The sequence below is a fragment of the Stigmatopora argus genome, chromosome 15 (assembly GCF_051989625.1).
Source record: "Stigmatopora argus isolate UIUO_Sarg chromosome 15, RoL_Sarg_1.0, whole genome shotgun sequence".
NCBI lineage: Eukaryota > Metazoa > Chordata > Actinopteri > Syngnathiformes > Syngnathidae > Stigmatopora > Stigmatopora argus.
In genome coordinates this window covers 1,554,763-1,567,423 of record NC_135401.1, presented here as the reverse complement: position 1 = coordinate 1,567,423, position 12,661 = coordinate 1,554,763, and the positions used below count along the sequence as shown (strand labels likewise).

The 12,661-nt window shown below is 44.0% G+C and overlaps 2 protein-coding genes and 1 gene segment (V, D, J or C); 1 reads left to right on the top strand and 2 right to left on the bottom strand.

Annotated features, from left to right (window-relative positions):
- Positions 1 to 798: 798 nt before the first annotated feature.
- slc1a8b (solute carrier family 1 member 8b) lies at positions 799 to 7,691 on the bottom strand. Its single transcript, XM_077620587.1, has 11 exons — positions 7,327 to 7,691; positions 6,323 to 6,402; positions 6,017 to 6,232; positions 4,715 to 4,757; positions 4,419 to 4,632; positions 4,227 to 4,326; positions 2,997 to 3,230; positions 2,712 to 2,906; positions 1,953 to 2,087; positions 1,698 to 1,863; positions 799 to 1,306 (listed from the first exon to the last, which is right to left on the bottom strand). Exons 1-11 carry the CDS (start codon positions 7,489 to 7,491, stop codon positions 1,160 to 1,162), a joined length of 1,695 nt encoding a protein of 564 aa, XP_077476713.1. The 5' UTR covers positions 7,492 to 7,691; the 3' UTR covers positions 799 to 1,159.
- LOC144089591 (Ig lambda-2 chain C region-like) lies at positions 4,994 to 12,454 on the top strand. The segment is given in 4 exon segments: positions 4,994 to 5,154; positions 5,995 to 6,265; positions 9,404 to 10,926; positions 12,073 to 12,454. A coding segment is annotated over 1 exon segment (237 nt).
- Positions 9,454 to 9,929, bottom strand: LOC144089590 (immunoglobulin kappa variable 6-21). Its single transcript, XM_077620599.1, has 2 exons — positions 9,860 to 9,929; positions 9,454 to 9,761 (listed from the first exon to the last, which is right to left on the bottom strand). Exons 1-2 carry the CDS (start codon positions 9,915 to 9,917, stop codon positions 9,454 to 9,456), a joined length of 366 nt encoding a protein of 121 aa, XP_077476725.1. The 5' UTR covers positions 9,918 to 9,929.
- Positions 12,455 to 12,661: the final 207 nt, after the last annotated feature.

Sequence of the window (12,661 nt, the reverse complement as noted above, 5' to 3'; positions counted from 1 at the left end):
GGCTTCACAGTGTTATCATATTTTGCCATTTTAATGTTATAAAATGTATATTAATGACTTCCAGAGGACATCCAAAGAAGGCACGCTCAGTTATAAGATCTCCAGACAAGTAAAGTAAAGGCTTGCAAGATCTGGAAATCTCTTATTGGTGAGTACAATGTATTTTTATTTTCTCATGTTAATTCCTAACTGCCAATTGAATCTGTAGACATTCTGAAGTGGGTATGAATTTAGCTAAGTAGTATTTACGCCCCTCATATGAGTGCAGTCGTTCTCCCAAGTGTATTCCTTGTTAAAAGTATGGCTGTCTTAATCCAATTGGTTGCAAAAACAAAAAACAACAACAAATGCCTGCTTTGAAAGTTTTGGATAGACCACTTCATTGCAGTTTTTATGATTTTGGTGCAACTAAAGCACCCAGAACGATTCTGTATCATAATTAAAAAAGAAAAAACGACTTCAAATTGACGAATACGTTTTTGAACCATTAGAGGGAGCCCGCGTACACCACTGTAAACCATACTTTGAGAACCACTGCACTGAGAGCGCTTCCTACCTAAAGCATACCTGTGAACTCATACGTTTTTCCCCATATCTTATGCGTTTTTTAAATCATTTCAAATTGTGTACGCTGTATACCAACCTATCTACCAAAAGAAAAGCAATTGCCCGGGGTTGACAGGTATGCTAATGTTTTGTAATGAACTGAGTTGCTCACTTCATATTACATAACAAAGCTCTTGAAAGTAGGCCCTAACCTGTGTTTGACCAGAAGAAATTGAAAAATACTCTTCAAAATTCAAGGGTGGAGCCAACAAACTTTTAATTGGAAAACAAAAGCACAAAAAGTGGTATAAAAAGACATCGGATCGTCTCGTGTCGTCGCTTCTATTACTAGTTACGCTCTATTTCTAAGTCGGAAGTTCATTTGTCGTTAGCCACCCGCCGCTGGAGGTTCGGCGGGACACGTCTTAAGGCAACTGGATAAAAAGTCTACGCCGTCACTCAGACAGGCCTACTGTACTTATCTAAACGGTTGCACGTGCACATTGCAAATTGTACATCATGTGAACGTGTACAGTTGATGTCTTGGCACTGAAAAGCTGGTCTCGGGTCTTAAATAGTTCTCTTTGGTTTATAGCCAACTTTACAAATGGACTCAGACTTGGCATAAGTTGTAGCAGGCCATTGGTTTCTCCAGAATATTGTCGCCGTCAACATCAAACATGAAATCGCAGCGGTGCCCGATCAACGGCGTGTCGGATAGCGCCACGCTCTGATTGCCCACCGAGATCACCGTGTCTCTCTGTTGGGAGAAATTTTGATTTTGTTAATTCTTCATTCTCCTAGTCATAAAAATCCTATCTAAATACTGCCTAAAATTGAGTTATTCTTTTTCCAAGACCAGGAAACCTTTACCAAATCTGGAATCTCGAAATTTCAATCTTAAATTTACCTTTTAACTGTATGAAAAAACCAAGCTATTAACGAATTCTGGCCCCCACAAACTTTCTAAATGCAAGACCAAATATTTTCCACCCCTTATTCCACAACCCAACTTGCCCAACCAATAACGCTCCAACATTACCATGTAAAAATACCAATTCAATTCTTAAAGATAACCGAAGCCCTCACACAAACACAAATTGCTGAAAAACTGTCCGACCATGAATCAGTATTTTAATTGACTTTCTTACCCGTTTCGACGAGCTTCCATTATTCACAATGATTGGGGCCACGGGATCCGGGGTAGCCCTCGGGGTCGCCGCCGCGGCCTTCTCAAAGTCCTTCCTGCATACGTGCGCCATGATACCAGCCGCCAAGGCGTCCCCGAGCACGTTTATCATGGTCCTGAAGCGATCGCTGCCAGAAACGAGACGGTGGGGTTATTAACCCCTGGCGTCTTTTAGCCCCCCCAAACCAAAATAAAAATGCCTTGCAGCTGGACTCACAGAACCCAATCGATGGCCACGATCAGAGAGATGTCGGCCGGCGGTAACCCGACGGAGGTCAGGACGATCACCATGGTGACCAGACCGGCTTGCGGTATTCCGGCCGCGCCGATGCTCGCCGCCGTCGCCGTGATGCTAAGTAGAAGCGAGTTAAGACATTACATTTTTCGTCAGCAGGGCGGCGCTCTAGGCTATGATGTAAAGCAAGGGTGTCAGACTCGGGTTGGTTCGCGGGCCGCTTTAACGTCAACTTAATTTGACGTGGGCCAGAACATTTTAGATATAATATTTCGATTTTTTTTATTTGTTATAAATGGATTAATAGAACTGGGTTAAAAGCAACATTAAAAACAATTTTTACTTGAGTTTTTTTTCTTAGTAAGGGAACATTTCTTTTAATCATTTGTTTTTCATTTCAAGAGGAAACCAAATTTTTCTTTAATTATTTTCCATATTAAAGTTGAAAACAGAAAATATTTTTTAGATATTACAAAATGATTTTTGAACTAAAAACAGAAAAAAATGGATTAAAAAATGACAATGATTGATTTAAAAGGGGAAAATCAGGAAATGTAAAATACATCTATACTCTTCATATTAATTTGATCCTAAAACAGAAAGTCGGCACTCATCATTTAATTTCCCGGGCCAGATTTGGCCCCCAGGCCGCCACTTTGACACGTGATGTAAACCCTTAAATTACTGTTTGTTTTTCTCTACTCTATAGTAATGGACCTGGTCTACAAAAACTCCCCTTACCTGATGGTGACCAGCTGACCAAAGTCCAAGTCGTACTCGTTGACTTGAGCGATAAAGATGGCCGCCACCGCTTCGTACAGAGCCGTCCCGTCCATGTTGATGGTGGCTCCCACGGGCAGGACGAAGCGAGCGATCTGCCGGTCCACGCCGCAGTTCTCCAGCAGACACTTCATGGTGATCGGCAAAGTGGCCGAGCTGGAAGGAAATTCCAAAGCGTTCGGACCGGATGCGTCAAACCCGGACGGCCCCCGGCGAATCCGGTCGGGGACGCCAAAGCGCCCTCACCTGGAAGACGTGGCCAAGGCGATGACGAGAGCCTGCAAGAGCCCCCGGATGAAGCTGAAGGGATTTTTGCGGGTGAAGAAGAAGTAGAAGAGGGGCAGCAAGATGAGGCCGTGCACGAAGAGGCCGGACAGGACCGTGATGAAGTACATGCCCAGTTTTTCCCCCAAGTGTGCCGGGTCGTGCATGTCCAGGATCTTTCCCGCCACCAGGAAGACGATCCCAAAAGGAAAGTACCTATCGGAGAGAAGCGTTAGCTTCTCTCTTGACACAAAACTGTTGGGGATTGGTTTTGTTGCGTGACCCGTCCTTGTAATTGCTCGTTGAGTTGACCCGTCGTTTCCCCTTCCCCCGGCTCGCTGCTTCTCTCGCGACCCAGGTGTTTCCGATAGATCTCATCAACCCACGTCTGCCTATTTCGACCCTCTACGTTTGTCATGCCCATGTCCTGCAATCCCGGTTAAGTTTGATTTTGAAGACTGTTATTTTTTGAGAACCTAGCAACAGTCATTCAAGTTTTTGGTAGCGCACTCTCACTCCTTTTGAGTTTGAGTTTGATTCCTTTAATAAGGGACAGCACATATTAATGAACATATTTATATTAATGGTCATATATATGTAAGATTGTAGCCCAGGGCTAATTTCCATCTTTGTGTAGGTTGAAGATAAACCATAACAAATACTAGACATACACACACGTAACCTAGCACAGTTTTAAACAGCGTTGTGATTGCAATATGGTTGGTTTAATGGCCAGGCTTTAAGATGATTGGCCAAGAGGTTCAGAGACGGACGGGAGTTAACGTATGTTAATTGCTATTGACTTCCAGGTATGAAGAGAGAAGGTGCTTTAGCTAATTTTTTGAAGGGAACTACACAGTCACCTCTAGAGCCTCCCCTTGTTGACGTCTTGGAATTTTTTGGTATAAAATCTTGCAGTGGGGGAGGAGCTTTGTGTTGGAAGATTTTGTAAACTAAGGTGGCATCTGCATATCTAACAGTATTGTCCCAGTTCAGGCGTTTTTGTTTTTCTAATATCTGACAGTGGTGGTGTGTTTTTTGGCTTTCTGTCCAATACTTTCAGAGCTTGCTTATAAATGGATTCAATTGGTTACAGTGTTGTTTTTGTGAGCGGTGAGACAGCTACTATACTGTGGTGCCATGTGCTATTTATTTTTGGATCTAATCTGTTTATTTTTCAAGCGCGCATGCGTGTGTGCGCACGTTTCTCACCACATGGCCGCGTTAATGATCTTCATGACGCACTCGTTGATGCACTGACACACGTTGACTAGCGGTGCCCCGCGTTCGCCCATCTTGCCCAGCAGCAACCCTGACAGCAAACACACAAACGACATTTTGCATTTCTTCCGTGGGGGAGCTCCACGCCAGACCCTTCAAAAATTCCACCGGCGCTTCTCTCACCCATGGTGGCGGAGAAGATGACGATGCCCAGCACGTTCATGCCCTTGCTGGTGCTGGGCACGATCTTGTAGTTGACGTCGGGCGCAGGGGTGATGTCCAGGAAGACCGGGTGGCCCAGGCGCGGGTTGTGGTAGTCGGGCATGACGTACACGTAGTTGGCTTGCGACTCCTTCATGTTGGGACTCTGCACGATCGGCACTAGATCCGTCCGGTACTGCGGAACGGCAACGATGGTGTTTACGGAAAAGTACTTCACGCTTGTTGGGAATTTTTTGGGGGGAACGGGATCTGCTTACTTGTTGGAAGGTGGCTTCAATTAAATTGGAAGGGATCATATTCCTAGTAGAGAGAAAGAGAGGCATTAGAGCTTTTTGATGATTATTTATATATTCAAATAACTCATAATATGGGATTTATGATTTAAAAAAAATCCAGTAAAAAACAGTAATCCCTCAAATATCGTGCTTAATGTTGACCAGACATGGCTGCGATAATCAAAAAATTCCAAAGTAGAGTTACCTCAATTGTAACTTCTGCTTTTTACATTTTTATGAACTTTAAAAAAAAAAATAATTAATAGCGGGCCTTTTTGAAAATGGCTCTTTTCTGGATCCTTTATTTTTTCAGAAAGCGGAGCTGGGAAGAAAAACAAGAGATGCTGCGGAGATCTCCAAAAGGTGCAAACAGTCTGAGGGATTTACGCCACACAACGCCACGCCACGCCACGTACGATCACGTAAGAGATCTCTTATGTCAATCCAACGCCGTGTTCCTAATCAGATTTAACTGCGGTTTATTCGTGGAGCTGTTACATCAACGGTCCCGCGATTAACCGTAACCACGGTGAGAACAGAGACAGAGAGAGTAAGCGTGGGATTAAAAGATTACCAACAGTAAGTGGCTACCTAGCGTATTATTAGCTTCCCATGACACTGCAACTATTTTGTTTTGTTTCTGCTTGAGGAGGACAAAAAGAGGGATATCAAAACTTTTTGGGTTTTCCCTCTAAAAAAAATCATTCTACTTTATTGGTTCCTTCTGGTGTGGTTTTTTTAATGCCAAATTTAACCAATTTGTCAATTTTTACAGTTTAATTTATAGAATTGAGTCAAAATGACGTTAGAGTAACTCACTTGCAATATCAAGCTATGTTAAAAGGGTAGGCAGGAATTTGTGCATTTTGTTTAGGTAATAACCGCAATACGTATATTCAAATTAAAATAAAACTAATTTCTACTCATTCATCCACTGAAATTCTACTTTGATATAAACATGCCAGGTTTTAACCAGTTAACAGAGGCACTATTTAACTAATTTAATTTAATTATTTTTCTTGATTTTCTTTTTTCTCTTCAATTTCTGTTGTTTTTGTGCACTTGGTGGTAAAGCTTTAAATCTCATTATAGTTGTAGAATGAAAACAAAAAGCATTCAATTCAATTTTCAAGATGTAGGCTGAATTCAAGCTTCTTTTGCGGGCCTCATTCAACGATATTGTCGTGATTTGCCACAGTGGAATAAAAAAAATCGTTCAAAATCGACATGACATGACTAACATTCCGTACTTGACATTTCAGGAGTGGGAGACCAATCGTTTACCTGATGAGGTCCAGGAGAGCGTCGGCCGAAGTCATGACGGGACCCGAGTGGGCGTGGTGGCTGTCCTTCTCGGTACCGATCCCCGGGTGGATGATGAGGACCAGCACGATGCCCACGATGACGGCGATGAAGGTGGTCCACAGGTAGTACGTGATGGTCAGCACGCCCAAACGCCCGCTGGCCTTGGTGTCCATGGCCGACAGTCCGGACATCAGACTGGAGCGCGACATGGGAGAGCGCCACCCGCGAGTGAGTTAAAAACGCTGTTTCAATTTCCCAGATATTTTCAAGGCAAATATCAATTACCTGGATGTGATAAGGGGCAGGATTAGCATCTTTAGCATCCTCATCAGCAGCTCCCCAGGGAAAGAGAAGTAGATCTTGGCCTGAATGAAGGACACTGGACATGAAACTTGGTCTAACCCACAGGTGTGTCAAAGTGGCGGCCCGGGGGCCAAATCTGGCCTGCCGCATCATTTTGTGTGGCCCGGGAAAGTAAATCATGAGTGCCGACTTTCTGTTTTAGGATCAAATTAAAATGAAAGAGTATAGATGTATATTAAATTTCCTGATTTTCCCCCTTTTAAATCAATTGTCATTTTTTAATCCATTTTTTCTGTTTTTAGTTCAAAAATCATTTTGTAAAATCTAAAAATATATTTTAAAAAAAGCTAAGATAAACATTGTTTTAGATCTATAAAAAACGGAATATTCAGGGCTTTTAATCCAGTTCTTTTAATCCATTTATTTTAAAAAAATCTAAATATTATATCTAAAATGGTCCGGCCCACATGAAATCGAGTTGATGTTAATGCGTTAAAGGCAATTTAATGGAGTCCATTCATACTGTACAGCTTTTTTTTCCCTATTGGCTGTGAAATTGGTTCTTTTGACCCCTGCGGACAAAATGGCGGCATCCATGAGTTATCACGGAACCATCAAATGCCTTAAAATCAACCGGAAATGTCCCCCCAAATCAGCAGGAACCCACAAAGGAACAAGAAGCATCCTGGAAATCCCCCCCCATAAATCCATCATCCAACATTTTTATAAAAAGTGACCTTAAATGTCCCTAAAATGAAGGAGTCCTGCAAAATCAAGCCGGCCAATGGATTTAAAAATCATCAAAGATGGCCCGCACAAGAAGCTTGACTTCAACCGACATTCCCTAACACTTCTCATCTTGACGCCACCAGACACGCTACCTCTCCTTTAGCGGAGGAATCAAAACCTTTCATCAACGTAAAGAAACAACAAAAATGGACACCCCGTTTTAGGCATTTGTCAGTTTTCCTTCCATCCTTCCTTACCTGCGTGGATAGGTTGAAGGACCTGAGGAAGAAACCCAGCACGCAGCCCGTCACCACGGCGAAGACGGACAAGGTCAGAAGGCCGTTCCTCTTGCAATACTCCCTGACGTAGGCGTTCCACTTTGGCGACATGATGTCGGGAATCTTTTTCTTCCACGGCTCCATCTCCACGGAGCCCGGCGTCCTATCCCGCCGTACCCCCCCCGAGCGAGAACGGCCCGCCGATATTGACGTGGAGGCAAAAAACACGGCCAGTAATTCCCGCCTCGCTCCGTCGTCGGATGCTCAAGAGCAGAGCGCCAGTGTTCCCCGCCCTGCTTCCTGGTAAAGTGGCCCCGTATTGGATTATCCTCCTTCCACGGCGCCTGGGCTAACCCGTCAAGTGTCCTGAACTCGCCGCGCTTAACAATGTCCGCCAACGTCACTCGCTAGCAATCCAATTAGGTGTAATAGCCCATCAGAACAATGTCACAACTGTACGAAAGGAAGGAAGGAAGAAAGAAAGAAAGAGAACGAACATGTCCAGGCCTTCAGCCTTTCTTTGGATTCATTCATTTTTTGGAACTGAGACAGGCAGGGGGTGCTGGAGCCTATCCCAGCCGAAGCCCTGATTGATCTATTTTTATACTTTTTGCTCCATTTAACATTGTTTTTAAATCAAGATAAAAATATTTTTTGCTTTTTTCTTTCAATTGCTTAAATAAAATAGAATAATCATTTGCCCCATATAAGTTCCAAAAATGAAGAAGAAATACAGAACACTCATTTCAGTCCCTAATTCTACAACATAATCAGATGCAGCTCATGTTGCAAAATTAACCCATTTATTGATGCTACGCCTATCGTAAAAACAACAAAATATATGTATATATAGTGGTATCTCGACATACGATCTTAATTCGTTCCGGGACTGAGATCGTATGTCGAACTTTTCGTAACTCGAGCGGACATTTCCCGTTGAAATGAACTAAAAACAAATGAATTTGTTCCAACCCCCTGAAAAAAACACCAAAAACAGGATATTGGATTGGAAAAAAATGTTTTATTTCTTCTAATTCGGCATCTTTTAACAAAGTAACACATAACTAGTGGTTTAATAGTAATAAAATGTGTTTAATAGAACTAAAATTAGACGGATTTCGCAGAGGATACACAGGTGGACATAACCGAACAAACAAATTTAAATGAACTTGGATTAATATATACAGACACACTCAAACATACGTTTAATGTAACTTTACACAAAACTGAATTCTAATTTTGTTTTAATTATTTTTTTACCTTTGTTCTGGGTGGCTTAGCTGTTGGCCACGCCTCCACCCTCCCGTTTGCTATCGATGTGCTGTTAGCTGTTGTATTCCCTTCAAAATATTCCCAAAATGATGCACACAAATGCCCTGACAATAGGATAACGCACAACCTCTTGGCAACGAGAAGTAGTCTTGAATGAGCGATCGCGGGAGCTAACAGGCTAAGGAAGGAATAACAGCCTACCCATGTATTGATTGTGCGTAATGAAGTTTTATTCTGAGAAAGGGTGCCATTGGCTATCGGTGTTGTGTGCACGAGTATACTTCATTACCCAGAAAGCCTTCTTTTTGCATGCATTTCCTGGTCGATGCGTAGAAGAAACTCGTCTGAATAAATCGTTCAGTGCTCGTAGATATCTGTTATACACGAAAGAGATGCGGCAAAAAAAGACAGTGCGCTACAATGATAAACAGCCTCTCATGTCATGGCCACCTGGCTTTCTCGCATCTCGAAATTTTGATCGTATCTAGGGCGAATTATCCGATCAAAATTTTCATCGTACCTCGAGCATGTCGAGGTACCACTGTATATATATTTCATGCAATATGCTTATTTATTTATGTCTAAAGTGTCTTTTTCTGTGTCTGTATTCTCACTCTCTTGCTACTGTGACAGTGAAATTTCCCAAATATGGGATACATAAAGTTATTTAATCAAATGTATGTACTAGCCTTACTACACGCAAGTCATCAAAAATACTCCAACGACGCATAGTCTGTTTGTTGATCGTTCATGCTTGTCATTTCGTCTTTTCTTCTCCTCGCAGGCCACTTTCACTTCTCTCGGAGTCAGGGGAGGTTTTTGGACGCCGCCCAATCACCGTGCGTACGTCGAGCCAGACCAGCCCAGAGCGTAGTAATCGGCCACGTCTTCGGCTTGGACGCCGTTGATGGTCAGAGTGAAATCGGAGCCGGCTCGTCCGCCATTGAATCGAGATGGCGTTCCAGAGAAGCGTTGGTCTGCGTAGTAGATGAGCGGCTTGGGAGGCTGCCCGGGTTTCACTTGGTACCAACTGAGATAGTCGCCGCTAACGCCTTCGCCCTTGGCGTTGATGGTCACCGTATCTCCGAGGGAGACGGACTTGAACCTCTCCGTCTGCCTCACCAAAGAACCTCCCGAAGATCCTGCGTTGAAATAAAGAAGAGCAAAATCACACCCACGTGAAAAGCCGGCAACAACGAAAAAGAGGTACGGCCGGTTCCGGTTTCTGGGAGATTCTCACCCGGGATCAGCTGAGTCCAGAGGACGAGCACGGCGGACACCAACGCGGGAGACCACATCCTGATTCGGCTTACGAGACGACTTTGGGTTAAGGGGGACGTGAGGGCTTAAGAAGAAGCGGCGGAGCGATCGAGCGTAGCGTAGCGTAGCGTAGCATGCAAATGAAGATGCGCACCTGCCTTTGTGAAAGTGACAGCTTTGCGCTTTCTGTTTTTGGGGGACTTTGGCACTCTTTCACGTCCTTTTTTGGGTATCAAGTCATTGACGGCCATCAACGTTCGATCCGTTCCAACTGGGAGAGTCGATTCAAATTGATTGGACGTCTACTACCGCCCATGGCGGACAAAAATGAGGTTACGAGACGTGTTTAAAACAATGACATTGTTTGAATCTATTTTGGGGGAAGTTGACATTTTCTATAGTACTCAAAGCTTTTCAATTTCGACTTATTCTTATTTATACATCATTGATTTTCCGCAATTGGGTCCTTTTTAAATGTATGAATTCATATTTCAAATTCCAGATTTAGATATTTTTTTAATTGCCCATTGCAAAAGAGCAATTCTAGTAGGACGGATAGCTATTGACAATTTAGCATACAATTAGCCTAACATGCGTGTTCTTTGGGACGTGGGAGGAAAGCGGAGTACCCGGAGAAGACCCACGGGAGAACAGGCAAACTCCAGACAGTGAGGATTGAACCCTCGAACCCAGAACTGCGAGCCCCCCATGCCAAACACTTAACCACTGGGCCAACCTGATTTCCTCCAAAGGATTTGTGATTTTTTTTTTTTCCCGTAGGAAAAAAAGACATTTAAGAGTGACAGTTTTTTCTCCTTAATCCATTTCCGAGGGATCGGATCGGTACGGGCAGATTCTAGAAATGGGCTGACTTTGGAGTGAACTGGCGTGGAGAAACGGGCCTGCGGAAACCAAATTCAGTCCCACGAGGCCTTCAACTGACGGAAAGGAGTCAGCGGAACGTGGAGGAGGTTTTTGCACGGCCGCCTCGCCGCTTTGCCACGGCGTGGTACGCTTTCGGCGAAGGAACCAAGCTCATCTTGGGCTGTGAGTATCCCACTTTTTGTCATTATCCATCTTATGTTGTTTTGGCACCCCAAAAGTCTTTATTTTGCGTTTTTGCCAATGGATTCGTAACACGAACGATTTGCCTTTTTTTCAGGTGTCATTTTGTTTCTTCAAATACTTAGAGTGGAAAAATTGAGACAATTTATTGCTAAATGGGGAGCAGGAAATGATTTTTTGTCAGCCGTATTTATGGCAGCTCGTTGGCTGCCGTTGACGGAGCTAGATGTCCATTTAAAAAAAAAAAAAAAAAATTTTTTTTTTACAAACTCCAGACAGTGAGGACCGACCTAGGATTGAACCGTCGAACCCAGAACTGCGAGGCCCACGCGCTAACCACTTACCACAAAATTGAAAAAAAAGAATTCAGACCCAAATTCAAATAAGTGTATATTTTGCTCTGAGATTATTATTATGATTATTATTTTTCTTTTGCGGCCCGGCACAGCTTAACTCTTTGGCCGCTATTGACTGCGGTAGACGTCCAATTTGAATTATTTTTGTGAGTAATTTAATTGGGAGGGGCCAAAAGCAATAGCGTGATTAGCATTTGCTAAGCTAACAAAAGACTAGCCACAGGTGTCAAAGTAGCGGCCCGGGGGCCAAATCTGGCCCGCCGCATCATTTTGTGTGGCCCGGGAAAGTCAATCATGAGTGCGGACTTTCTGTTTTCGGATCAAATTCAAATGAAGAGTATAGATGTAGATTAAATTTCCTGATTTTCCCCCTTTTAAGTCAATAATTGTCATTTTTTAATCCATTTTTTCTGTGTTTTTAGTTCAAAAATCATTTTGTAAAATCTAAAAATATATATAGAAAACTAAAATAAACATTGTTTTAGATCTATAAAAAACGGAATATTCAGGGCTTTTAATCCAGTTCTTTTAATCCATTTTACCACGTGAAATCAAGTTGACGTTAAAGCGGCCCGCGAATCAACCCGACTCTGACACCCTTGGACTAGACGATTCATGTCCGTTGACAAAAAATGAAACAAAAGCAGACCATAATATCATACTTTTATTCTTCTTTCCATTTATTTACCAACTTTGTGTTTTTTTTTTTTTAAATCGTGGTCACATTGTGTTGCCAAAACAGTTCTATAAAAACCCTTTCCTCTCCACGCAGCGAGTGAAGTACGCCGGCCCACCCTGACCGTCTTCGCGCCCTCCAAAGAACAGCTGCAATCGGGCAACGCCACCGCCGCCTGCATGGCCAGCGGGGGCTCCCCCGTCGGCTGGACCCTGGCCTGGAAGGTGGACGGCGCCGACGCCACCTCAGGGTCGTCCAACGGCCCCCCGGTGGCGGCGGGAGGCCTCTTCGGCTGGACCAGCACCCTCAGCCTCCCCGCCGAGCAGTGGGGGAAGGCCGCGGGGGTGAGCTGCGAGGCCCGCCTGGACGGACACAACCCCGTCACGCGAGACCTGCCCCCCGCCGGACACTGCTGAGAGCCCAGTCCCCCCGTCCCTCCACTCCCGACCTTGTCCAATAAAACGTACGAGTATCATGACGCTTTGTGGCGCCTTCTTATTGAACCGGGGGGTGCTGGAGCCTATCCCAGCCAACGACGGGGACACGCAGTTGTTGGGACGATGAGACAAACGACCAATCACACTCATGACCGGGGAATATTTAGCATCCAATTAGCCTAGCGCATGTTTTGAGGATGTGGGGGGAAACCGGAGTACCCCGATCGAGAAACAATAGAGCTAGCGAC

Coding starts and splice junctions, on each gene's coding strand:
- slc1a8b (XM_077620587.1), bottom strand. CDS start 7,491: ATGGAGCCGTGGAAGAAAAAGATTCCCGACATCATGTCGCCAAAGTGG. Junction 3,231..4,226: donor ATCATTAACGCGGCCATGTG/GTGAGAAACGTG, acceptor TCTCTCCGATAG/GTACTTTCCTTTTGGGATCG. Junction 2,907..2,996: donor GCCTTGGCCACGTCTTCCAG/GTGAGGGCGCTT, acceptor ATTTCCTTCCAG/CTCGGCCACTTTGCCGATCA.
- LOC144089590 (XM_077620599.1), bottom strand. CDS start 9,917: ATGTGGTCTCCCGCGTTGGTGTCCGCCGTGCTCGTCCTCTGGACTCAG. Junction 9,762..9,859: donor CTGGACTCAGCTGATCCCGG/GTGAGAATCTCC, acceptor ATTTCAACGCAG/GATCTTCGGGAGGTTCTTTG.